The sequence below is a fragment of the Lynx canadensis genome, chromosome D2 (genome assembly GCF_007474595.2).
Source record: "Lynx canadensis isolate LIC74 chromosome D2, mLynCan4.pri.v2, whole genome shotgun sequence".
In the NCBI taxonomy this organism is placed as follows: domain Eukaryota; kingdom Metazoa; phylum Chordata; class Mammalia; order Carnivora; family Felidae; genus Lynx; species Lynx canadensis.
The window spans coordinates 71,997,747-72,024,885 of NC_044313.2; the positions used below are offsets into that span (position 1 = coordinate 71,997,747).

A 27,139-nucleotide genomic window follows, 5' to 3' on the forward strand; every position below is an offset into this window, starting at 1 on the left:
GTACGTTGTTAGCCCTGCAAAACACTACAAATGTGCTGTTTCCTACTTAAAAATTTTGTCAGCATATATCTGTCAAAACCTAATTTTGTTTCTGTTACATTCTCCTTTAGAATAAGACCTCTCTCAGACGGCAACAGTCCTTGGTCAACTCTCTTACTAAAGAATCAGAAAACCATGCCGTTGGCTTCGTTATTTGTGGACCAGCCAGGTAAATGTGCTTCAGGAAATGGAATTTGTTTGAGGTAGACTTCCCATCTGAATGTTCTAGAAGCTCTGCTTTAATAGTTCATGTGGTCGTTCAAGTAGCATAGGGAAAGTTAGCAAGTAGTAGCATTGCTTATGTATACCTTTACTTAAACTCATAACTTATTTTCTGTCCTGGAAGTCTTTTTGGTGAAAAGTAATGAGGCTCCACATTGTTTATTGGGAATTTGTAACTCCTGCTGTTTACCAGAAAAAAGTGGTATCCTAATTAATTCTGTAGACTCAGATTAATTTCGTATAGGATATGGTAAATATGAAAATATAGATATCCTGAAATTCTGCTGAGATTAAGGGGTGATCTCCTGCCTGTATCTCCACCTCTTGACATGATGAAATCTTACCAAGCAGGTTATCTGTGGAAAAGTACTGCTTAGAGAGAATTGCATTGCAATCTCTATTTAACTGAAGTGAATCATGATTATTTTCAGTATTTAGTATGCCTATTCAAAATTCAGATATTAAAAAGTTTAAGAGAGGGGCGCCTGGGTGGCTCAGTTGGTTAAGTGCCGACTTGGACTCAGGGCATGATCTCGCGGTTCATGGGTTTGAGCCCCCACATCAGGCTCTGTGCTGACAGCTCGGGTCCTGGAGCCTGCTTCAGATTCTGTGTCTCCTTCTCTCTCTGCCCCTCCCCCATTTGTGCTCTGTCTCTCAAAAATAAATAAATGTAAAAAAATTTTTTTTTTAAATAAAAAAAAAATAACCCTTCACGTGAACTTCAAGAGGTAGCTTAACAGAGACTGAATGGAGTCAGCCAAATATATCCTTGTATTTTCTCCACCAGTCCTTTGGAGGACTTATTAAGAGGGTCAAAACAGGGGCGCCTGGGTGGCGCAGTCGGTTAAGCGTCCGACTTCAGCCAGGTCACGATCTCGCGGTCCGTGGGTTCGAGCCCCGCGTCAGGCTCTGGGCTGATGGCTCAGAGCCTGGAGCCTGTTTCCGATTCTGTGTCTCCCTCTCTCTCTGCCCCTCGTCCGTTCATGCTCTGTCTCTCTCTGTCCCAAAAATAAATAAACGTTGAAAAAAAAAATTTTTTAAATAAAAAAAAAAAGAGGGCCAAAACATTCCATAAATAAATAAATAAATAAATAAATAAATAAATAAGTAAGTAGGTAAATAAAAGAATCAAGAAAAAAAGGGAAGACTTCTCTAATCTATTTAGTCACAAATAATGAAAAATATACTATAGGAATAATAGTTTTATTACAATTAATTGTTCTTCCTTGGTCCTCAAACTGTATTTGACAATTAAGTCATAATGTGTAATAAGAGGAGAACCTGTTGCCTTTACAGCAAGAGTCAGAATACAATCATGAACCTGACTAGGAAACATTTATGCAGGAATAACAGAACATCTGTCCTGCATATACCCAAATATACTTGTGCAGATATTTATGCTGAAACCACATCCTCATGACAGTGCAAAAGAGGAAGATTGAACATGGGCGGTGAGTGATAAGTTGCTTATAAAATTAAGCACAGCACGGATAATAAATTCAAGAAATTTACCACCGTGTTCTCCTGAAACAGCTTTAACTTGGTTATAGCATCAAAGGGCTGCCTTAGATTGTCAGGTAGAAAGACCAATTTTCTTTTCTTTAGTGATAACAATCCCTGAAGGCTCTCTAACAATTTTCCTACCTCTGAAACTTTTTAAAAAATTTTTTCAATGTTTATTTATTTTTGAAAGAGACAAAGCGTGAGTGGGGGAGGGGCAGAGAGAGAGGGAGACACAGAATCTGAAGCAGGCTCCAGGCTCTGAGCCATCAGCACGGAGCCTGATGCTGGGCTCGAACCCACAAGCTATGAGATCATGACCTGAGCGGGTCACCCAGGTGCCCCCTTTTTTTAAAAAAATTTTAATGTTTATTTAATTTTGAGAGAGACAGACAGACAGAGTGTGAGCAGAGGAGGGGCAGAGAGAGAGGAAGACACAGAATCTGAAGCAGGCTCCAGGCTCCGAGCTGTCAGCACAGAGCCCGATGTGGTTCTCGAACCCATGAACTGCAAGATCATGACCTGAGCTGAAGGCAGACGCTTAACCAACTGAGCCACCCAGGCGCCCCGCTCAGTATAGTTTTAAATCAATGAATTTCACTTGTCAGTATCATCCCCCACTCTTGTTTTGTAAACTGTGGGTTGATCATTTGCTATCCGTTACATGTACTGTGCGTATATGTAATACATATTCGTTTCGCCCAAATGCATTTCGTGCCTACTTGATGAAGGTACTATTCAGGGAAGACTCCTCCAAATTTAAAAAGACAGGTGGTCAGAAGCTTACCAGCTTGCATGCACATCAGATTGTGATCTAAAAGTACAGAAACTGAAAGATGTGGGGTGGGGGAGCTTTGGAGGGAGCCGAGACTGAACGTTGGGGGGGCATGGGCTGTGTCAGGCTGCATTAGCATCAGGTGGTACTTTGAGAGAGGGCTTTCTGAGGTGAGTGGGAACTTGGGGCCAGTGGTAGAATGTGGAAGGAAGCCAGACGGAGGAAGAAGAGGGCTGTCTGAAGGCAAGGCAGTGATAGAGCACCACCGGATCACTGGGAGAAGCTAGCCTCTTGACTTGTCTGGACTATATAGAGCACGTTGCACGAATAATAGGACATAATATTGGAAAAGTCACTGGAGCCTCTTTGTGGATTGCTCTGAATGTGGATTAAGGAGATTAAGGAGTTTGTCGCTTGGCTGATTCGTTGTTAAGCACCCAAGTAATAACAATTACCACTTCCTCTTCAGCTGATAACAATTTGTTACCCTGTGGGACCTCTTCGGAGAATCTTCCTCTGTTCCAGTGGCTCCCAAACTTGAGTAAAGTCGTGTTAAAACACAGACCCCTGGGTGTCAGCCTTAGAATTTCTGGTTCCCGAGTCTGGAGTGGGTCAGAGTTCACATTTCTGCAGGTTTCCGGTTTCCACACTGATCTGTGGCCTAGTGGTTCTTGTCCACACAGGCGAGCCATGGATGACGGGGCCGGACACGTTCAGAGGAGGCAAAGGGCACGCTGTGTCTGATACATTACAGTGCCCACGTATATGTGTGTGCATTTCTGTATCTTGATGACTTTTTTCTATACTAATTTTATTTTCCGTGCCAACAAAGAGCCATTTCCTGAAGGATAAGGAACAGCAGGTGATGTGCTTGCTGGGGAACCTTGAGTTCTGTGTCCCCGGCTCCCTTTCCTTAGGGTCCTTCTGGATGAACTGTTTGCTCAATGGAAAAGACTCCATGTGCTTGGACTTAGAATATTTATTAGATTTTAGCTTTATTTTATAGTATCGTTTAAATAATTTTTACTGTAAATTGTACTTACCCTGTATATTTATTTGTATCTTTACTTAGGTGTTTCTGAAGAGCCAAAACTTTCCCTGGACGGATCAGAACACAGAAAACCAAAGCAAATAACATCACCTAGTCAAGCCTATGTGGATCTACCTCTTTGGAAAGATGGCCAGAGAGAGAATCCAGTGGAAGCTGGAAGCTGGGAGGAGGGATTCTCCACGAACCCTGCTGCTGTCACTCCTCAGGTGACCCCTACGAATAGCCTGAGCAGATCCCCCCAGAGAAAGAAGACAGAGTCTGCCCTGTATGGCTGCACCATGCTGCTGGCGTCCGTGGCTCTGGGGCTGGATATCAGAGAGCTCAGTAAAACACAGGCTGCTGAGGAACCGTTGCCCAAAGAAGAAAGGAAGAAACGCGAGGGAATCTTCCAGCGGGCTCCCAAGTCCCGAGGCAGCGCAAGTCCTCCTACAAGGCCACCGTCTACAGGCGAGGGGGCCGGCAACCCACCCGTCTTCCCTCCAACAAGTGCCCTGAGCCTTCTGTCCATGCCCTCTCTCTCCACGAAGTGCTTGCTCCAGACCGACGGTGAAGATGCGTCTGAGGGCAGCACCCACGTCACCTGTGACCCTGAGATGCCCGCTCCAGATTTCTGCCCTGCCGTCGGGGGAGGGAGTCACAGACCGCCCTCCATGCCAAGACTCAAGACTGATCAGAGGATGTGGAAAAACCTGCCTCCTCCTTTCTTAGAGCTGACATGTGGGAATGTGCCTTATTACCCTTCTTCGAAAGAACAAGCATTGCATCACAGACGCACCCTGTCTGATGGAAACGCTTCTCAGACCCCAGGTAGGTTGCATTAGCTGGGTCAAAGTACAGAACACCACTGTTGAGATTAGAATGTCAAATCGCTTGGATATCTGATTGTATATCTTCCAAGTGGCTACACTTACAAGTTTGTTTGCACAGTGAATACAGATCTTTAAATTTTACCCTCCTCTTTTGTTTGACTTTATCATTTGAATTCTAGGAAAAGCATGATTGGATTTCAGCAACGTATATATATAATAGCAAATTAAAACCAAGCAAACATGTAGAGAATAACTGCCCCAGCTCCTCACAGTATAGAGGACAGGTCATTTGCTCAGATCTGAACCAGTAATTAGTGGGAGAGCTGGAACCCCATAACTGATCACCCAGCCTCCCCTGTGATACGTGTTCTTCTGCGTCCCCCGGCTTCACTGCTCAGTTGACGACCAGGTTGAATTTAGCAAGGGTAAGAGTCAAACGGTGCACAGCATGCTGTGTAGCTGTTACTTCTTTTGTATGTAAAGATAATTGCAAACATATGTCTTGAGTACTAAGCGAGGTTGTGTGTATGAAAAATGCCCTTTAGGTTGTAAAAAGTTATGGTATGGTTAGTTATAAAGTATATTAAAACTGAAATGGTTTTCATTCTTTTTCTTTTCCTCTGCTCTTTTAAGGACTATACCCCCGACATGATTTTTTTTTCAGCTTATTGTCCATTGTCTTTAGATACATTTATTGACCTTCTGTAATGCAGTAGAGTATTAGCAGTTTGTAATTGCACAAGGAGAAATCCTAGGACAATAATCCCATGAGAAAGCATTCTTTTTCTTTTAATTCTAAGCCAATAATTATTTGCTGGAGTGGTAATGAGTCAGTTGTGCAGAGCAAGAAAGAGAAGGGCCAGCATGTAGGACCTAACTGCCTCCCAGTTGTCATCCATTTTTTCAGATCATAATCTGAAAGTGAAAGTTCATCATATTAACCATAATTTAAAAAACACACACACACAAAAACAAACCTCTATTCTAGTCTTATCCATCTTGAAGCCTCTCCTGTTTATGAAACAGTTGCAATGATTGACCACAGTGCTGTGACAGTGATGTGGCTGTGTTTATGGGTCGAGTTTCCTTGGTAGAAACACTCTTTACAATCTGGCAGGGCTTTTTCATAAACAAACCGGCATTGTATCCCAGTCCTTCTAAAAGGTTTACGTCCAGGGTTTTTTGTTACTGCTCACTTGAAAGTGATTACCGAATCCATGTGCCCTCCTGGTTATTGGGCTGGATGTTGCTTGTTTCAGAAGTCACTGTCCCTCTAATTGTGCACTGTCTCTGCTTTCTCAAGCAGCTGGGACAACTCTCCTACCAGCCCCCGGAGCCTCTTACCTGCCACCTGAGTGGGTTCTGGGGATCCCCCACCTCTCACATGGGCCTCACGGTAACCTGCCAAAGGAGGCCCCGCCCGAAAAACAAAGAGCGGTCAGCATCATGCCTCTGCCTCGCCCTCCCTCCTCCAGGAGCCGAACAGAGTCTCAGCCCACAGGGGCCGACTCTGCCATGCGTGGTCCGGGACCCACTGCTAACTGTTCCCTCGTTGCCCAGGAGAGAACTAAACCCCATGTGCCTTCCCTACTGGACGCAGATGCCGAAGGCCAAAGCAGGGACTGCACGGTGCCTTTGTGCAGGATGAAGAGCAGAACTAGCCGACCATCCATATATCAACTGGAGAAAGAATTTCTGTCTTAAGTGCCTTACTTTGTTTGAGCCTTTTTTTTTTTAAGGTGAACAAATTAAAACAATGTGTCTACCTTTGAACTGTTTCATGCTGCTGTGTTTTCAAAAGCTGTGGCCATGTTACTAAAAGTAGTAATGGATGTCAATCTTTGCAGAAAAATATATGTGATTGCTCTTAGCGGCCTGTATCATTTTTTCCCCACTGGATTCTTACCTAGTAACCTGAAACACACACACACACACACACACACACACACACACACACACACAAATAAAACAAGAAATGTGCAACAATGTAAAACTATGCTGGGCAGAGTTACCTTGAGCATAATTTTAATGCTTTCTCTGTCCTCATGTATATCCTTGTCTATAACACCCAAATTGTAATGAAGTGTACCCTTTTTGTCCCTTCTCCTTCATTTTCTTCCTGTTTGCCTTCTCTTTTTGCTCTTTTTCATCTCTTTCTTGTTATTTGTGCAACAAAACAACAGGGATAATGTGATATTAGTAAGTAAAGGTATCTATTTAAAGAGATCTATTGAAGACTGGAATAGACAGAGGGTCCCAATGAAATCCCCTGAACTCAACATAGGCTTGTAATGTATAGACCTGCCCAGATCTCACATAAATTATGCAGTATTTCTCTCTTTGAGGAAACTTAACTGAATGTAACTTGCAAACGTTGTACAGAATGTAACTTTAAAAAATGTCTTATCCATTAGAACCCCAAGACAGATTTTTAAAAGGTCAGTCATTGGCATTTGGCTAGGACCACATGATGTGCACCTGAGCGAGGCCAAGCTGTAGCTCTTACGGTAGAAAAGTTTCTTCGTCCATCAGTCACCAAGTAGTTGGTGTCCAGAGTGTAAAGCTTTTCCATTTTGTAGTAGGATTTTTAAAAATTAAGTGGTGACTTGTATATCACGTGTCAGAAACAGTCATGTCACTTAATTTTATTTTTCTGTTTAAATATGTGATTATTCTGATAACCCCCAGTATAGTCAGAAGAACCACCAAATCAAGAAGCAGCAAGCAGCATTGTTAGAATTTAAGTATTGCATAGTTATCTCACGTTTCAGTAGTTGTGGATAAATGGTAGATAGACATCAAAAGATAAGCTGATAATGGTACAAATGACAAATACAGATTATTTTCAGATAGGGGTTTTTTAATGGATTTGGGGTAGCAGATCAGGATTTTAAATGATTTTAAATGGAGTCACTTTTATAAAATACTACATCTGTGATACAAATAGACTGTTGAGTTATTAAACTACAGAAAAGACTATCCAGGAGCTTGTATATTTGTCTGGGTTTCTTTTAGTGCATTCATTATGCTTCCCTTCCATCACTAGAATGTGACTATTTGGGATGACAATAAATACTTAAAATTTTGCATACAATGAAACACTAAATTGCAAACATCACTTGACATTTCATTTAAAATTTTACCTGGGTCAGGGTTTACCCGGTAACTGTAATGACAGCAGTTTAAATCAGCTGTGATAAAATAGCCACCTAGAGCAGAAAAAAAGAAAATGGTATTTGGCCATTTGGGAACATCATAGTCACTTGGCAGGTATGCCCCAGCAGACGGTCAACAGAGCATGAAAGGATTATAATAATCTAAGTGCATTTAACCCCAAGGAAAACATTCTTGTGTTTAAAATTCTTGCAGCAAAATCTCAGGTGTTTATCCACATTTTGTTGTATTATGGTCCATTCTATGATTTGGCTTCACTTTTGGGAGGTGGTTGAAATACGTAATCAAAATCGGGTTTCCTCAAGACTTTATCACATTTGAAACTGTGGTTGGCTGCTTCGTAGTCAGTCATTTGGGGGCATGTAATTTCCAGCTAAAAGTAAAGGAAATACATGCCTGAAATAGTACATGAAAAAAAGCATAGAAACTCTGTTCTCAGTTTTGCTTCTGCCAAAACATTATGTGTGTGCACACGTTTGTGTGTGTGTGTGTGTGTGTGTGAGTAAGGGGTGGAGGGCAGTGGCAGGTGTCCTGTCTTTTCCTTCTACTCTGTTCCTGCTCCCATCTAGCTTCATTGCAGTCAACTTTACATCACGATGAATTTAGAAGTGAAGATACGTTAAAGAGATAATTGCGATACGAGGATTTAATGTCACGTTACTGCAAAGAGTTGGTTTTTGCTGAGATCTGTTGTATATTTACGATTTTCTATATGTGTCTTTGTTATACTTAGCAGAATCTGGTTATTTATTTTCATATAGACTTAATAGCTCATTGAAAGAGAAATTAAGCTGATTACTATTAGTCAACATTTAAGGTGCTCCCACTGCAGAAATTTAAGGCCTGAGCCTGAAATGCTGTATTATGAAGCCTTGTGACTGAAAAAGATGTTTACATATGTTGTCTATTTTTTTAATAAACTTTTTTTTTTATAGCTAGTCTACTTGCTCAGTGGCTTTGATCTGATAATTTTGACTATAGTTTGTAATGGCTTATTTTGTATTTAATAAGGAAAAGTACATTAATAAGGCTCATCAATGTTTAATAAAGCCAGATATTAACCTGCTAAATTCACTGATCTGAAGATCACTGAGTCATGGGATTAAATACTTTTTAAAAAGTATAATGAGGGGCGCCTGGGTGGCGCAGTCGGTTAAGCGTCCGACTTCAGCCAGGTCACGATCTCGCGGTCCGTGAGTTCGAGCCCCGCGTCGGGCTCTGGGCTGATGGCTCAGAGCCTGGAGCCTGTTTCCGATTCTGTGTCTCCCTCTCTCTCTGCCCCTCCCCCGTTCATGCTCTGTCTCTCTCTGTCCCAAAAATAAATAAATGTTGAAAAAAAAATTAAAAAAAAAAAAAAAAAGTATAATGAAATATTCTACTTAAAATGTTAGGTTTACACATGCATTGAAGAGTTGCGTTTCATTGTGAGAACTTGCAACTCCAGCTTTTCAGAAGGCATGCCTTTGCAATGTGGAATTAGTGTATGAACTGAATCTCCATTGATGCTGCAGGATTGTGGTTAATAAAGCATATTCATTACTAACATGCTTAAATCAGAAAAATTTGAAGAACCATGAAGCATCTGGTAATTCTCACTAAGCAATGAGAGCTTGGGTGGAGTATGAAGCAGATAACATCTCATATAGATCCAAGCATTGCCCTGCCACACCAGAGGGACAGAAACTTGGCATCCGTGGCCTATGTAAGTGGTGAGGACCCTCCTAAGTGCCTATGTGAGACACCTCCTGTAATTACCTTTAATACAATTGGTAAGGCAAGTTGTAGTATCCCTATTAGGAAAAAAATAGACCCAGAGAAGTTTAGTAGATTTCCAAAGACCCAACCTGTATCTAGTCCCTGTTCACGCCTATTGTAACCATACGTATAGTGCAGAGTAGACATCTGAAGTGTGAGCTTTGTAAATGGAATCCAGAGCTATAGTAATGTTTCGTCAAAAAGTTCAGAAGCCTAGAAATGTATGTGTACCTAAAATCAAAGTAAGATCAAAACAAAGAGACAAACCATAAGAGACTCTTAAATGCAAAGAACAAACTGAGGGTTGCTGGAAGGAAAGTGGGTGGAGGGATGGACTAAATGGGGGATGGGCATTAAGAAGGGCACTTGCTGGGATGAACACTGGGTGTCAGAGGTAAGAGATGAATTACTGGGTTTTACTGAAACCAATACTACACTGTATGTTAACTAACTTGAATTTAAATAAATTTTTTTAAAAAGCCAACGGTTAATGCAATGGGAAACTTTTTAAGTAAATATAAAAGGGAACCATAAGTATCAAAACATGCATACCTAATAGGTCAACTCAGAAAAAAATGGCATATTCTGTTCAGTGGGCCTATAAATATAGAATTACTTAACTGCAATATAAATGTATAGTAATTAGGCATAAGCTGTCTATACTCTTTTGAAAAGGCCAACATGCTAAACAACAGTGAAAGATGAAGCTTTTATAAATGAAAAAAAAATTAATAGTTACCATACAGTAGAGGAAACATTAGCTATGTTTTTACATCCAAACAAAGCAGGTTAAGATGAATTGAGCTTCCTTAGGCTGACAGCCTCGTTGAGCGGCTACTGAGGTAGGCTCTGGGAAAGACTAAAAGGATTTAGTGGTGAACAAGAGAGACACCACGTGTGGACCTTGCCTTCATGGTTCTTCAGATCTAGCAAGAAAGACGTTCAATGAGAAACTAACTAGGACCAGCTTCATGGGCGAGCGAATTGTGCCACTCAGGGCTCAGTGCCCAGAAGTTCCTGAGCTTCACGGTAATGCCCTGTTACCATCTTGAATTCCTTAACAAGTTTAAAACAGGGATCCCTCATGTTTGCACTGGGCTCCACAGACTATGTGGCCAACCCTGAGTACAAGTGAAATGAGTTGTAAAAGGTGAAGTAGTTGGTGCTTTGTTAGCACTGGAAGAGCCAATCTGAGGGATTCAGGGAAGGAGGAAGGAAGCCTCCCCACAGTCATTAGCTTATGGGAGGCCAATGAGTCATTTTTCTCTTGCTGCTTTCCAGATTTCTCCTTGTTATTGGCTTTCAGCATTTTTATCATCATGTAGATCTTTTCCTAGACCGTGTATCCAACTAGGAGTCTGTTTAATTACTTGGATGTGTAGGTTAATGCGTTCAGCAAATTTGGGGTTTTCAGCTATAATTGCTTCAAGTAATTTTGGGGCTCCTTTTCCTCTCTCCTTCTGGTACTCCCGTTACACACATGTTGGTATACATAATGGTGTCCCACATTTCTCTGAGGTTTTCCATTCCATCTTTATTCTCTATCTCTCTTTTTTTCCAGATTACATAATCTATATAGATCTCTCTTCAAATTTTCTCATTCTTCTGTTCATATCTACTACCAAGCTCCTCTGGTGATTTTTCGTTTTAGTTACTGCATTTTCAACTCCATAGTTTCCATCTGATTCCTTTTTTTATAATCGTATGTCTTTATTGATACTCTTTTTGATAAGAATCATCATACCTTCCTTTATTTTAAAACGTGCTTCCCCTTAGTCCATTGTACATATTTAAAAGGACAGCTGTGAAGTCTTTGTTCAGTCTGAAATCTGGGACCTTTCAGAGGCCATTTCTGTTGCTTCCTTTCTCCCCAGTAGATAGATCACACGTTCCTGTGTCTTTGTATGTCTCATATTTGTTGTTGTTGTTGTTGTTGTTGTTTATGTTAAAAATGACATTTTAGGGAATACATTGTAGCAAACGTGGAAAATGATTTCCCTCACCCCCTATCCAGGTCTTTTTGTTGTTTTTGTTTGTGTGTTTGTTTAAGGATTTGGATAGACTATTTTAATAATGTCTCTTTTCCCCTACAGTGCAAAGCCTTTGGTGTCACTCCTCAGAAGGTGTAGCTTTAGTGCGCACACAGCTACCCTGCAATAACACAGTTTTAGCATGCTTCCCTTTGACCATCGCTTCCACTGGTCTCTGTTAAGCTGTGTGCTTCATTTGGTATTACACCCAGATGTTAGTCTCCAGTGATTGCTGACTGGTTGCTCAATTATTTTTTTATTATGCCTGGGGCATAAATTTCTCCACCGTCTATTCCAATTAATTTCAGACAGGGATAATTTGTGGGCCAGTCTTTAAAGTGTGTTCTGATCCCAGGCGGGATCTTATTAGATGCCTTTTTGCCTGATTCTCTCTGGTAAAACAGCTGGCCTATGATTTAGCTTGTTGCTCTTAATTAAGAGGAGCCATGGTTTTTGAAAATGCTCTTATGTTTGAACTTCCCCCACACTCTTTTAAATAAAATTAGTCCCTTTGGTGAAAGATTTGCAGTTCTGTTCTTGTGTCACACCTCCCGACCTGAGCAAAATATCTGAGCCATATTCTGGGCGCTGGGTGGAGTAGTAACTTGCAATCTTCTTTGCTTGGTTCTCCCAGAGAGAATGACTGCTCTCCGAGTGAACTTGTGGGGTGAAAGCATTTTGGAATCCAGTGTTTTCACTGGGGTAGAGCCTCATCCTGTGAGTGGGAACTGGGTGGAAGAAGGGAAGCCTTCACCTCTCACTTACACTCAGTAGGAATTTAGCCTCTTAAACGCAGAGTTGGAGAAGATGTGCAATGCTGATGTCCTGTGCTGCTGATTGAAATATACGCTGCTTTGATCGGGAGCTGACTGGGAGGGAGTCCTGTCTCTTGGGCCAAATCTGATGGGAATGGAGCTTCTGCCAAGCTGAGCTGGGTGGGGGTGAGGTGAGGCAGAGGTTGTAGGCCATAGCGCAGATGTCACAGACTCTCACTGTTCTTACCAAGATTTAGTATATTCTTCTTGAATAAATACTTCTTTATTTGTTGTATGCCCTTAAGACAATTTCCAGAGACTTTAAGTCTTTTTTAAGGTAGTTGTCACCAGTATGCTCCGTATACAGCCATCCTATAAGTGGAACCTCTGGTTATATTTCACAAAGCAGGTCACTAACTCTTCTGGAAGCATTTTCTCCTGTTGGCTCATGTAACACCACACATCTAAAGCTATGTTTTTTTATCCTATGGCCCTAAATGCATTTCAAGGCACTTCACGCTCCATTTTCTGTCTCCAGCCTTGTCCTAATCTTAGAGCTCCATTTAATATATATTCTGCTGCTTACTTCTCATCTCCTCTCGGATGTCTCAGGGGCATCTCAACCGGGACGTGGCCCAAATAACATTCTTGATCTACTGCCTTTCCTAAATCTGCTTTTCCCTCAACCTTCTTCTCAGTAAACAGCACCAGCACCTAGGAGTTAGAGAACTCGCCTTAACAGCCATTCTACAATAGTAATGTCATGAATGTACCTATGTCACCTACAGTTGTTCAATAACTCTTTGTAGAATAATTGGATGTATGATTCCCATTTTATAGATGAAGAAACTGAAGCTTAGGGAGATCAAGGAAATTGCTGGATTTGAATCCAGTCTGAGTCTAGTCTGTGCTCTTAAACCACAGGAAAAAAAGCTTGTTATCTGTTAAATAGTTGGTTTTCAATAAATGTTATGGTTAACATGTTGATGAAAGGATAGTTGAAAGAAAGTAGTATAAACTATAGTTGGAATGCAACTTTGGGGCATTATTGTGGAGGACTTTGACTACTAGTCTAAGGATTTGGCAGTGTATTCTGCGTTATAAAGGCACAATGATAGGTTTTATTTATTTTTCTTAATTTAAATCTAAGTTAACATATGCTGTAATAATGATTTCAGGAATAGAATTTGGTGATGCATCACTTACTTATAACAGCCAGGGCTCATCCCAACAAGTGTCTACCTTAATACCCCTTGTTCATTTAGCTCATCCCCCCCACCTCTCTCCACCAACCCTCAATTTGTTCTCTATATTTAAGAGCCTCTTATGTTTGTCCCCCTCCTTTTTTATGTTATTTTTGCTTCCCTTCCCTTATGTGCATCTGTTTTGTATCTTAATTTCCACATATAAGTGAAGTCATATGATATTTGTCTTTTTCCAACTGACTTATTTCATTGGGCATAATACATTCTAGCTCCATCCATGTCATTGCAAATGGCAAGATTTCATTCTTTTGATAGCTGAGTAATATTCCATTGTATGTATATGTGTGTACACACACACACACTTCCAACACCATGTTGAATAACAATGGTGATTGTGTTTACCATTGTGTATACATATATATATATATGTGTATATATATATATATATATATACATATACATACATACACACAAACACACACAATGTATATACATATACCACATCTTTAACCATTTAAGAGTTGATAGACATTTGGACTCTCTCCATAGTTTGGCTATTGTTGATAATGCTGTTATAGACATTGGGATACGTGTACCCCTTTGAATCTGTATTCTTGTATCCTTTAGGTAAATACCTAGTAGTGCAATTGCTGGATCGTAGGATAGTTCTATTTTTAACTTTTTGAGGAACCTCCATACTGTTTTCCAGAGTGGTTGCGCCACTTTGCCTTCCCACCAGCAATGCAAAGATTCCCTCTTTCTACACATCCTTGCCAACATCTGTTGTTGCCTGATTTGTTAAGTTTAGCCATTCTGACAGGTGTGAAGTGGTATCTCATTGTGGTTTTGATATGTATTTTCCTGATTATGAGTGATGTTGAGCATCTTATGTGTCTGTTAGCCATCTGTATGTCTTCTTTTGAAAAGTGACCATTCATGTCTTTTGCCCATTTTCTTCACTGGATTATTTGTTTCTTGGGTGTTAAGTTTGATAAGTTCTTGATAGATTTTGGACACTAACACTTTATCTGTCATTTTCAAATATCTTCTCCCATTCCATCTGTTGCCTTTTAGTTTTGCTGATTGTTTCCTTCACTGTGAAGAAGTTTTTGTCTTGATGAAGTCCTAATAGTTCATTTTTGCTTTTGTTTCCCTTGCTTCCGGAGACATGCCAAGTTGCTGGGGCCAAGGTCCAAGAGGCTGCTGCCTGTTTTCTCCTCGAGGATTTTGATGGCTTCCTGTCTTATGTTTAGGTCTTCCATACATTTTGAGTTTATTTTTGTGTATGTTGCAAGAAAGTGGTCCAGGTTCATTCTTCCATATGTCACTGTCCAGTTTTCCCAATACCATTTACTGAAGAGACTGTCATTTTCCCACTGAATATTCTTTCCTGCTTTGTCAAAGATTAGTTGGCCACATAGTTTGTGGATCCATTTCTAGGTTCTCTATTCTGTTCCATTGAGCTCTGTGTCTGTTTTTCTGTCAGTACCATACTGTCTTGATCACAGCTTTGTAATACAGCTTGAAGTTCAGAATTGTGATTCCCCCAGCTTTGGTTTTCTTTTTCAGGATTGCTTTGGCTATTCAGGATCTTTTCTGGTTCCATACAAATGTTAGGATTTCTGGGGCGCCTGGGTGGTGCAGTCGGTTAAGCGTCCGACTTCAGCCAGGTCACGATCTCACGGTCCGTGGGTTCGAGCCCCGCGTCGGGCTCTGGGCTGATGGCCCAGAGCCTGGAGCCTGTTTCCGATTCTGTGTCTCCCTCTCTCTCTGCCCCTCCCCCGTTCATGCTCTGTCTCGCTCTGTCCCAAAAATAAATAAAAAACGTTTAAAAAAAAAAAATGTTAGGATTTCTAACTCTGTGAAGAATGCTGGTGTTATTTTGATTGTGATTGCATTGAATATGTAGATTTCTTTGGGTAGTATCAACATTTTATTTTTATTTTTTTCAATATATGAAATTTATTGTCAAATTGGTTTCCATACAACACCCAGTGCTCATCCCAAAAGGTGCCCTCCTCAATACCCAACACCCACCCTCCCCTCCCTCCCACCCCCCATCAACCCTCAGTTTGTTCTCAGTTTTTAGCAGTCTCTTATGCTTTGGCTCTCTCCCACTCTAACCTCTTTTTTTTTTTTTTTCCTTCCCCTCCCCCATGGGTTTCTGTTAAGTTTCTCAGGATCCACATAAGAGTGAAAACATATGGTATCTGTCTTTCTCTGTATGGCTTATTTCACTTAGCATCACACTCTCCAGTTCCATCCACTGTATCAACATTTTAATGATATTTGTTCTTCCAATTCATGAGCATGGAATATTTTTCTATTTTTTGGTGTGTATAGATTTTTCACCTCTTTGGTTATATTTATTCCTCGGTATTTTGTGTTTTTTGGTGAAATTGTAAATGAGAGCAATTCCTTGATTTTTCTTTCTGCTCCTTAATTATTGGTGTACAGAAATGCAACTGATTTCTGTACATTGACTTTATATCCTGCAACTTTGTTGAATTCATGTATCAGTTCTAGCAGTTTTTTGGTGGGGTCTTTTGGGCTTTCCACATAGAGCATCATGTTATCTTCAAAGAATGAAATTTGACTTCCTCCTTGCCAATTTGGATGCTTTTTATTTCTCTGTGTTGTCTGATTGCTGAGGCTAAGACTTCCAACACTATGTTGAATAACAATGGTGAGAGTGGACATTGTTTTCATGTTCCTGACCTTAGGGGAAAAGCTCTCAGTTTTTCCCCATTGAGGATGACATTAGTGGTAGGTCTTTCATATTTGGCTTTTATGATCTTGAAGTATGATCCTTCTATCCAACTTTCTTGAGGGTTTTTATCAAGAAAGGATGCTGTATTTTGTCAAATGCTTTCTCTGCATCTATTGAGAGGATCATGTGGTTCTTATCATTTCTTTTGTTAATGTGATGTATCACTTTAATTGATTTGTGGATATTGAATCAACCCTGCATCCCAGGAACAAATCCCACTTGATCATGGTGAATAATTCTTTTAATGTATTGTTGTATATGGTTTGCTAGTATCTTGTTGAGAATTTTTGCATCCCTGTGCATCAGGGAAATTGGTCTGTAGTTCTTCTTTTTAGTGGGGTCTTTCTCTGGTTTTGGAATCAAGGTAATGCTGGCCTCATAGAATGAGTTTGGAAGTTTTCCTTCCATTTCTGTTTTTTGAAACAGCTTCAAAAGAATAGTGTTAACTCTTCTTTAAATGTTTGGCAGAATTCTCCTGGAAAGCTATCCAGCCCTGGACTCTTATTTGTTGGGAGATTTTTAATTATTAATTCAATTTCTTTCCTGGTTATGTGTCTGTTCAAATTTTCTATTTCCTCCTGTTTCAGTTTTGCTAGTTATATGTTTCTGGGAATTTGTCCATTTCTTCCAGATTGCACAATTTGTTGGCACAAAATTCCTCACAATATTCTCCTATTATTGTTTGTGTTTCTGTGGTGTTGGTTATGATCTCTCCTCTTTCAATCTGGCTAGGGGTTTATCAGTTTTGTTAATTCTTCCAAAGAACCAGCTCCTGGTTTCATTAATCTGTTCTACTGTTTTTTGGGTTTTTTTTCCCCGATCCCATCAATTTCTGCTCTAATCTTTATTATTTCCCTTCTCTGTTGGTTTTGGGCTTTATTTGCTGTTCTTTTTCCAGCTCTTTTAGGTTTAAGGTTAGGTTGTGTATTTGAGACCTTTCTTCCTTCTTTGGGAAGGCATGGATTGCTATTTACTTCCCTCTTATGACCTCCTTTGCTGCATCCCAAAGGTTTGGGGCTGTCGTGTTTTCCTTTTCATTGGCTTCCATGTACTTTTAAATTTCCTCTTTAATTTCTTGACTAACCCATTTATTCTTCAGTAGGATGTTCTTGAATCTCCAAATATTCATGGTCTTTCCAAATTCTTTCTTGTGGTTGATTTCGAGTTTCATAGCGTTGTGGTCTGAAAATATTCATGGTATGATCTCGATTTTTTTGTACTTGTTGAGGGTTGATTTGTGTCCCAGTATGTGATCTATTCTGGAGAATATACATGTGCATTCGAGAAGAATGTGTATTTTGCTGCTTTAGAGTGAAATTTTCTGAATATATCTGTTAAGTCCATCCAGTCCAGCGAATTACTCAAAGCCATTGTTTCCTTCTTGATTTTATGCTTAGATGTTCTGTCTATTGTTGTAAATGTGGTTTTGAAATCCCCTACTATTGTCGTATTATTATCAATGAGTTTCTTTACATTTATGATTAATCGATTTATATATTTGGTTGTTCCACATTGGAGACATAAATATTTATAATTGTTAGATCTTCCTGGTGGATAGTTCCCATAATTATGATATAAAGTCCTTCTTCATCTCTTGTTACAGTCTTTATTTTAAAATCTAGATCGTCTGATAGAAGTATGGCTACTCCAGCTTTCTTTTGAGGACCATTAGCATGCTAGATGGTTCTCCATTCCCTTAGTTTCAATCTGAAGACATCTTTGGGTCTAAAATGGGTCTCTTATAAGCAGCATATTCGATGGATCTTGTTTTCTCATCCATTCCTGATACCCTATGTCTTTTGATTGGAGAGTTTAGTCCATTTACATTTAGAGTGAGTACCATAAGATATGAATTTAGTGCCATTGTGTTGCCTGTAGAGTTGGTATTGTTCTCTGGTCCTTTCTAGTCTTTGTTACTTTTGGTATTTTTTGTTTTGTTTCCTCATTTCTCCATTCAAAGAACCCCCTTAAGATTTCTTGCAGGGCTGATTTAATGGTCACAAACTCCTTTAGTTTTTGTTTGTCTAGGAAGGTCTTTATCTCTCATGTTTTGAATGACAGCCTTGCTGGATAAAGAATTCTTGGGGCACCTGGGTGGCGCAGTCGGTTAAGCGTCCGACTTCAGCCAGGTCACGATCTCGCGGTCCGTGAGTTCGAGCCCCACGTCGGGCTCTGGGCTGATGGCTCAGAGCCTGGAGCCTGTTTCCGATTCTGTGTCTCCCTCTCTCTCTGCCCCTCCCCCGTTCATGCTCTGTCTCTCTCTGTCCCAAAAATAAATAAACGTTGAAAAAAAAAATTAAAAAAAAAAAAAGAATTCTTGGCTGCATATTTTTCTAATTCAGTATGTTGAATATAACCTGCCATTCCTTTCTGGCCTGACAAGTTTCTGGGGATAGGTCTGCTGTAAACCTGACCTGTCTTTCCTTATAGGTTAAGGACTTTTTTCCCTGCCTGCTTTCATAATTCTTTCCTTGTCTGTGTATTTTGTGAACTTGACTATGATACGCCTTGGTGTTGGTCAGTTTTTGTTGAATCTAATGGGAGTTCTCTATGCTTCTTGGATTTTGATATCTGTGTCCTTCCCCAGATTAGGAAAGCTTTCTGCTATAATTTGCTCACATAAACTTTCTACCCCTTTTTCTCTCTTTTCATCTTCTGGGATGCCTATGATTCAGATATTACTCCTTTTGAATAAGTCACTGAGTTCTCTAAGCCTTGTATCATGCTCTTTTGCCTTTGTTTCCCTCTTTTTTTTCCTACTTCACTATTCTCCACAATTTTGTCTTCTATATCACTGATTCACTGCTCTGCTTTGTCCATTTTGCTGGCGCGGCATCCATTTGAGATTGCATCTCTGTTATTTTTAATTTCATAATTTCATAACTAGATTTTACTTCTTTTATATGTCCACAGAAAAGGGCTGCATGCTTTTTCCAACCCCAAATAGTATTCTTATTGTTACTAGTTCTAAATTCTAGTTCAGACATTTTATTTATATCTGTGTTGATTAAGGCCCTGGCTGTCATTTCTTCCTGCTCTTTCTTTTGTAGTGAATTCCTTTGTTTTGTCATTTTTGAGGAAGAAAAAATTACATCCAAGTTCTGTGGATCAAGTTATGCAGAATGCTGTATTAATCCTCAGGTCAATTTCCTAGGTGTGCAACATGATTTGTGCTGATCTAGCTGCATTTCGGGGACAAGACAAGCTGAGGGTCCCCATGCTGCTCCACCATCTTGATCATCACCACAATGATAAGTTTTTATTTGGAATGTGTATTAGGGTTCTCCAGACAACCAGAACTAATACACACACACACACACACACACACACACACACACACACACAACACACACATGAGATTTATTTTAAGGAATTAACTCACATGATTTGGGGCTGGGGAGTTTGAATTCTGCAAGACAGGCTGTCAGGCTAGAGACCCAGGGAAGAGTTGATGCTGTAGCTTGAGTATAAAGTCTATATGGAGGCAGAATTCTGAGATCAAGTTGTCGGCAGTGTTGGTTTCTTCTGAGGCTTCCACTTGGTTTGTAGATCTTCCTGTGTCTTCATATGGTCTTCCCTTTGTAGATGTGTGTGACTCAATTTCCTCTTTTAGTAAGGACCAATCATATTGGATTAGGGCCCACTCTAATGACTCCTTTTGATCTGATAATCTCTGCAAAGACCCTATCTCTGAATACAGTCACATTCAGAGATACTGGGTGTTAAGGTTTCAACATAAGAATTTGTGCAGACACAATTCATTCTGTAATGGACTGGAACACATTTTGAAATATTGAATAAGACAGTTGTGTGTAAAATAGAGGGCATAGCTAGAGTCACAGAGAAGATTTTATCAGATATACCAGCAAGAGCAAAGAGTAAAAGGAGCATGTGAGAGCAAGTTTCCAATCTCCAAATTGGAGACTACCATTTGCAGAGGTCAACAAAGAGCAAGCGGTCAGGTGAGGCAGAGCAGTTAGCCACATGGGAGGTTGCAGGACATCCACAGAACTGAGGCACAGAGAGGAGAATTGGCACTTAGAAACATTGACAGTGATTTTTGGACATGCACAGTTTGCGGTTCTGAGTGGCAGAAAACTCTAGAGACATCCAAATGGGAGCTGGAGCTGGAGCTGGAATTTGACACAGAGGCTGGAGATGGAGAGAAATTCCAGAGTCATCTGAATTTTAGTGATAGTGGAAGGTGCTAAGTGGCTCTGATGAAGCATGTGAAGAGAAGCAAGCTGGAGAAAGCTTTCTGGAAAGAGAGCAAAGAGGCCAAACAACTCATGTGTTAAAAAGACCTGGACAGTAGAAAGCAGAGGAAGGTCATATCACAGCTTCTCAAATATCTTCCCTGACCCATAAGAAAACTTTCTAGGTTAGTATTATCTGAGAATAGGCCCATTCCTGGGAGCCATCAGCACGGTTAGCACTCCTAACTGGAAGAGGACGCTCATCCATTGTACTGGAAGAAACAGCCCTGTTGGGTTCTGTCTACGTACAAAATCCCAAAGGGGCTCCAACAGAGAAATACAGTACCATGACCCAAAGCCTACTGCCATCTATTACCTTTTCTCCTTTCTGTTCTTTCCTAGAATGCAAAGATATGGCATAATGGCACAAACTACATATAAAAGTTCTTTTTCCCGATAACTGTAGAATAGGAAACTAATACTATTTTTACTCGATGGCCATCCTGCCTCTTGCCACTCCCTACAAAGAGCCGATGGATCTCTGTGGATTGTGGTCTTCCTCCTGGTGATGGTCCAGCCTAGCATTGTTTGTTTAGTAGCAGGAGATACCACTAGGACACATCTGTAGAGATTGCCGAAAATACGCTACTGACAAGGATCCAGGAGGTACAATTTTCTCACTCTGAATTTTGAAAAGTCAGAATACATTCTTGTATCTCTCTAAAAAATCTTAAGTCTATTAAGGAATGGTTTCTGCAGGAAATAAGTATCTAATTTTATTTCATAAGTCTATAGGAAAATATTTATTCAAAAAAAGATTCTGCTACAAGAGCAAAAGATATTTTTTAAATGTGTTTGATTATGTGAGTTATAGTGACCCATGGTTGAGTGTAAGCTCTAACTAAAAACTGGAAAAGTCTCTACGTCTTATGGTTTGTCTTTACTGACATCTTCAATAAGCCAAGTCTTTTTCTCTGAAACAGGTAGTTGTTTATAAGAGATGTGACTCAAATGAATCAAAATTCAAACAAATTTGGTAATTTTTCCTGCAAACTCTGTATCACCCAAAGTCAAAGAGCCTGTTTCAAAAATTAAAGAATCCTGTTTGAATTATTTGCATTGGATTTTCTGCTTTCTGCACACTAGATGGCACTATATTCATAATATTTCACAGACAAGGAAAATCAACATAGCTTGATTCTTTGAAAAATTGTAACCAAATTTATACACTGAGAAGAAAAAGGAAAAATAACGGATGTGATTTGGGAAAGTACTGGCAAGATTAAGGGATCTAAGGAAATTGATTTTTTAGTGATGGTTGAGCAAGAACAAGAAGATGATCTTTATAAAGTGATCTTTAAAAAAAAATTTTTAATGTTTATTTATTTTTGAGACAGAGACAGAGCATGAATGGGGATGGGCAGAGAGAGAGGGCGACACAGAATCCAAAGTAGGTTCCAGGCTCTGAGCTGTCAGCACAGAGCCCAACGTGGGGCTTGAACTCACAGACCACGAGATCATGACCTGAGCCAAAGTCGGACACTTAACCAACTGAGCCACCCAGGCGCCCCATAAAGTGATCTTTTTAAATATGTCTCTTCCATGTAAGGAGACAAGGAAGTTTTACAGCTGCAGAGTACATCAAATCTCCAAATTTTAAAGGGGCCCAGGCAGAATTGAACCAAAATGTCTCAAGTAGGTGTCCCACCATCATTAGACACTGGCTAAAAACAGAATTCCCCTCTGCTCAAACCCATCTAAAACTCATCAAAAATACCTTCTTAAAACCCATCTAAAAATATCTATTTAAGAAATGTTCCCTATTGGATACCTGAAACTAATATAACACTGTATGTTAATTATATTTCAATTATTAAAAAATACCCTAATACTCATTTAATTAATACAAACTAACCACATACTGTGTCCTCTGTAATGGGCACTGTAGGAGCACACAACACACACACACACACACACACGCACACTCACATTTAAGTATATACAACACACAATATACTTATACACACAACATGTACACACTTACACACCTGGGACACACAACATACAACATACACACAATACATACTACATATAACACACTTGGCATTCACAACACACACTTATAACACTTAAATACAAACTCAACACACAAATACAAAACTCATACAACATATACACACAACGCACACTTAAATACATAATGCATGCTCACACATAAATACAACACACACTTATACTTACAGAACACACATTCATAGACACACTCACAACACATACACACACACACACACAAAACACATACACTAATACACACATACACACACACACACACATAAACTGATACACCCAACACCACAGTCATTTAGCTTAGCAAAATGATTCACCTTCAAAGGAAGGTAGCACCCAAAACAAAAGAAGGGTACAGAGGGGACCCCCTAGACAACAACTTGCCTTGGACTCTGCTCATTGTCTCGTGCTTATATGAAACAGAAAGGGTGATTTGAAAAACCTTTAATTTTAACATTTTTCTCACTAACAGAGTAATAGTAAAAATAAAGAATACCCTAATACTTCATACAGTTTAAAGACTCTAATCCCTTTTAAGCATCATAAAAATATAAAGGAGATCATGGTAGAAATCTCTCTCAGTTGGCTTCAGTCATGGCACTGTGTTTATAATACTCTTAGGGGCGCCTGGGTGGCGCAGTCGGTTAAGCGTCCGACTTCAGCCAGGTCACGATCTCACGGTCCGTGGGTTCGAGCCCTGCGTCGGGCTCTGGGCTGATGGCTCAGAGCCTGGAGCCTGTTTCCGATTCTGTGTCTCCCTCTCTCTCTGCCCCTCCCCCGTTCATGCTCTGTCTCTCTCTGTCCCAAAAATAAATAAACGTTGAAAAAAAATTTAAAAAAATACTCTTCAATGCATTAAATTATTGCAAATGATCCTGAAACGTTCTGGGCAGAGGTAGTTCCTTTCTCTGTGGAAGTTAAATTTTTTAGAAGCATGTCCAGGGTTAAAGCCTATTAGAGTTGGTGTCCAAGGGTGTTTTAATTGGTGGCATCACCATTTTCTTAGGCCAACATCTCATGTCCTATGGATCTGAATCTGACCTTATATAAACTCTTTTAATCCCATTATGTGTTCTGCAGAATTTTATCACTATTAAATGTAAAGTCAACAAATACATTTCTTTTTTGTTGTAATGTTTAGTTATTCTTGAGAGATAGAGAGTGAGTGAGCAGAGGAAGGGTAGAGAGAGAGAGAGAGAAGGAGACATAGCATCCAAAGCAGGCTCCAGGCGCTGAGCTTTCAGCACAGAGCCTGATGTGGGGCTCGAACTCACAAACCGTGAGATCATGACCTGAGCCAAAGTCGGACACTCAACCAACTGAGTCACCCAAGCACCCCAAATACATTTCTTCTTTTAAAGATAAATATTGGCTTATATGTGTTAATCATACTTTCCTGTGTTGGACATCACTTATTAAAGGTCTATGCCCATACCCTTTCTCTAAACCCAGAAGTTTTGGGTAGTGGCAGAGTTGCATAAACCACACTTTAAATGTGCCATTTTGTGCACACTCCTCCCAACTGTCCACCGAGATGGAGGAATTTGTGAGGTAACACTGTTGGTGTGTTCTATGACTTGACTGGCGATCTAAAGCCCAAGTGCTTAATAAGCTCTTCATAATTACAAAAGAAATACATGTTTAACCGAGAAAACATGGAACTCATGGTAAAACAGAAAGAAAATAATTCACAGTCATGTCACCCAGAGATAATCTACCAGTAAGTCTGAATTTTCCAGTTTTCTTTCCACTTATGTATAGGTACACAAACAGGTATATAAATACAAAACATACTATAATTGCTTTTTCAGGCAGCCTTCCAACAGAACATTTCCATTGTCAATAAATGGTTTCCTACAACATGAGTTTCATTTTTTTTAACTCATTAATTTTGAGAGAAAGAGAGAGTACAAGCAGGGGAAGAGCAGGAGAGAGAGAGAGAGAGAGAGAGAGAGAGAGAGAGAGAGAATCCCAAGCAGGCTCCGCACTGTCAGTGCAGAGTCTCATGAGTCGTGAGATCATGACCTGAACCGAAATCAAGAGCTGGAGGCTCAAACGACTGAGCCACCCAGGCGCCCCCCACATGAGTTTTAATAGCTGTATAGTATTCTCTACTATGGCTGTATCATAATTTGCCAATTATCATCATTACATAAGACAATCTGATGAGCATCCTTTTTTAGCATCGTGTGATTGTTTAAAGTCCAGTTGTAAAATCAAATTGCCTGGCTTCACATCTTCATAATACTACACACTAACTAAATGGGTGCCCTTGGGTGAGTTTCATGAACTCCAAAACCTTGTCTTCCTAGTCTGTAAAATGATATCTAACAATAGCTGTACCTAGCTTATACAGTTCAGTGAGGATTAAATGAGATAACGTATGCAAACGTGTATCACAGTTGCTGGCACAGAGTGAACTGTCGATAAATGTTAACCGTTATTATTATTAAACATCCTTTTGCATACATGGAATGCTTGCCTTTGGATAGATTGGTAGGGATGGGAATTACTGGGTCATAGGTATGCACAGTTTATAATTCTCGATACCTATTTGAAAGCTTTCTCTTTAATGTTAAAAAGTGAATGACACCTAACATTCAGGGGCACTGCCTTCTCTGAGTATCTGATGGAATCCATGGGCCCTTTCCCCCAGAAAAAGTATACATATACACAGTATTTTGATAAAATTGGGGAAACTCCGATGTCCATTTATGGATCATCAGCTATTTCTTAGATCTCATATAAGGATATATTGATTATAATGTATAATCAGTGTATCTTTTCTGATCTGTAACATATTTCATTTTTTAAAGATTTTTAATGTTTATTTATTTTTTGAGAGACAAAGAGAGACAGAACATTAGAAGGGTAGGGGCAGAGAGAGAGGGAGACACAGATTCTGAAGCAGGCCCCAGGCTTTGAGTGGTCAGCACAGAGCTCGACATGGGGCTTGAACTCACAAACCACAAGATGATGACCTGAGGCGAAGTAGGAAGTTTAACCAATTGAGCTACGTGGGGTTCCAACTCATGAACCATGAGATCAGGACCTGAGCTGAAGTCAGACACTTAACTGACTGAGCCATCCAAGCGCCCCTGTAATATATTTCTATGGAATTATCTATCTTTATTGTCTGAAGGCATTTACGTGACATCAGCACAGTTGCTTTTAGTAACTCTGAACCATCGATGCTATTTTTCTCCTAATTTCAGCTGAGCATTTTGTGATAACAAAATATGAGATCCGTAGAGTTACATTACAGTTGATCATTGAGCAACATGGATGTGAACTGCGTGCGTCCACTTAGATGCAGATTTTTAACAGTACAGTACTGTAAATGTATTTTCTCTCATTTATGGTTTTCTTAATATTTCCTTTTCTCTGGCTTAATTTATTGTAAGAATACAGCATACAGTACCTATAATATACACAATATGTGTCAATTGACTCTGTTATCGATAAGGCTTTTGGTCAACAGTAGGCTATTAGTAGTTAAGTTTTTAGCTAGTCAAAAGTTAAATGCAGATTTCTGAAATTAGAGATTTCTAAGAAAATAAACTGAGGTTCCATATTTTCTTTTTTTTCTTTCTTTCTTTTATTTTAGAAAGAGGGAAAATGTGCCAACAGGGGAGATGGACAGAGAGAGAGAGAGAGAGAGAGAGAGAGAGAATCTTAAGCAGGCTCTATGCTTAAGAGAGAATCTGATGTGGGGCTCGATCCCACAACCCTGGGATCATGCCCTGAGCTAAAATCAAGAGTTGGGCACTCAACTGACTGAGCCACCCAGGTGTCCCAAGTTTCCATATTTTGTAACTTTTTTGTTTCAGCAATGAGACCTTTTATTAATTGAAATCTTATTTAGAACTTTGATAATACAGATTAAAAATTTTTTTATCAGTAAAAATATTAGATAGGTAAAATTAAAACATTTATTTGTTATAAAACCAATGGACAAGAACTGTAACTCCTCGTTAAAGAACACAAAATTTTAAGCTAGAGTTTTAATGTCAGTCACTATTTTTATTAGTAATAGTATATAATTTATCTCAATAGTTTATTTTGGTTGAACAGAAATTGAGAAATCTTCATTCACACATAGGTGGCAGCAAATGGAAATTTTTCGCCAAAAGTAAGCCTTGCAATCTCAGAATACATTTTTTATTTTAATTCTTTTTAATTTTTCAACATTTATTTATTTTTGAGAGAGACAGACAGTGCAAGCAGGGAAGGGGCAAAGAGAGAGGGAGACACAGAATCAGAAGCAGGCTCCAGGCTCTGAGCTATCAGCACAGAGCCCAATGTGGGGCTTGAACCCACGAACCATGAGATCATGACCTAAGCTGACGTCGGCGCTTAACCGACTGAGCCACCCAGGTGCCCCTCAGAATACATTTTAATTAACCTAGCCACCTAAGAAAGGAATAATAGAAATTATTTTACTTTAAATTGGCTTACTAATATCTAATAATTGCACATATTTCATATGATAAATAAAAAAGATAGGCCGAAAAGAAACTCCAAAACTTACAGGAAGTGCTGAAGCTATACTTTGGATATACTTTGGATATACTTTCACATTGATCAGCTGACTTTTCACTTTAATGAGAACAAGAGCTGTGTAGATACTCACTTTTCTCAAGCAACGGTTTAAGCATAAAGCACATGTGCCATAATAATAACCCGCTTGTGCAATTTTATATCAGAAGGTATGCCAAAATTGACTTTAAAAATATATAGTACATGATCATAATCCTCCCAAATAGTATAACAATTAAGAGAAATTCAAGT

The 27,139-nt window shown here is 39.6% G+C and overlaps 1 protein-coding gene across 2 annotated transcripts in view; it reads left to right on the forward strand.

Moving 5' to 3' along the window:
* Positions 1 to 6,266, forward strand: part of MAP3K21 (mitogen-activated protein kinase kinase kinase 21) — a 63,655-nt gene extending 57,389 nt beyond the window's left edge. Inside the window, exons 8-10 of one of the 2 annotated variants that reach the window (XM_030334896.1) lie at positions 111 to 208; positions 3,609 to 4,394; positions 5,700 to 6,266. In XM_030334896.1, coding sequence (XP_030190756.1) covers positions 111 to 208; positions 3,609 to 4,394; positions 5,700 to 6,100 — 1,285 coding nt within the window. In that variant the 3' untranslated portion in view covers positions 6,101 to 6,266. The remainder of the gene's footprint in view (positions 1 to 110; positions 209 to 3,608; positions 4,395 to 5,699) is intronic. The other variant, XM_030334897.1, reaches the window with a different exon arrangement.
* Positions 6,267 to 27,139: the final 20,873 nt, after the last annotated feature.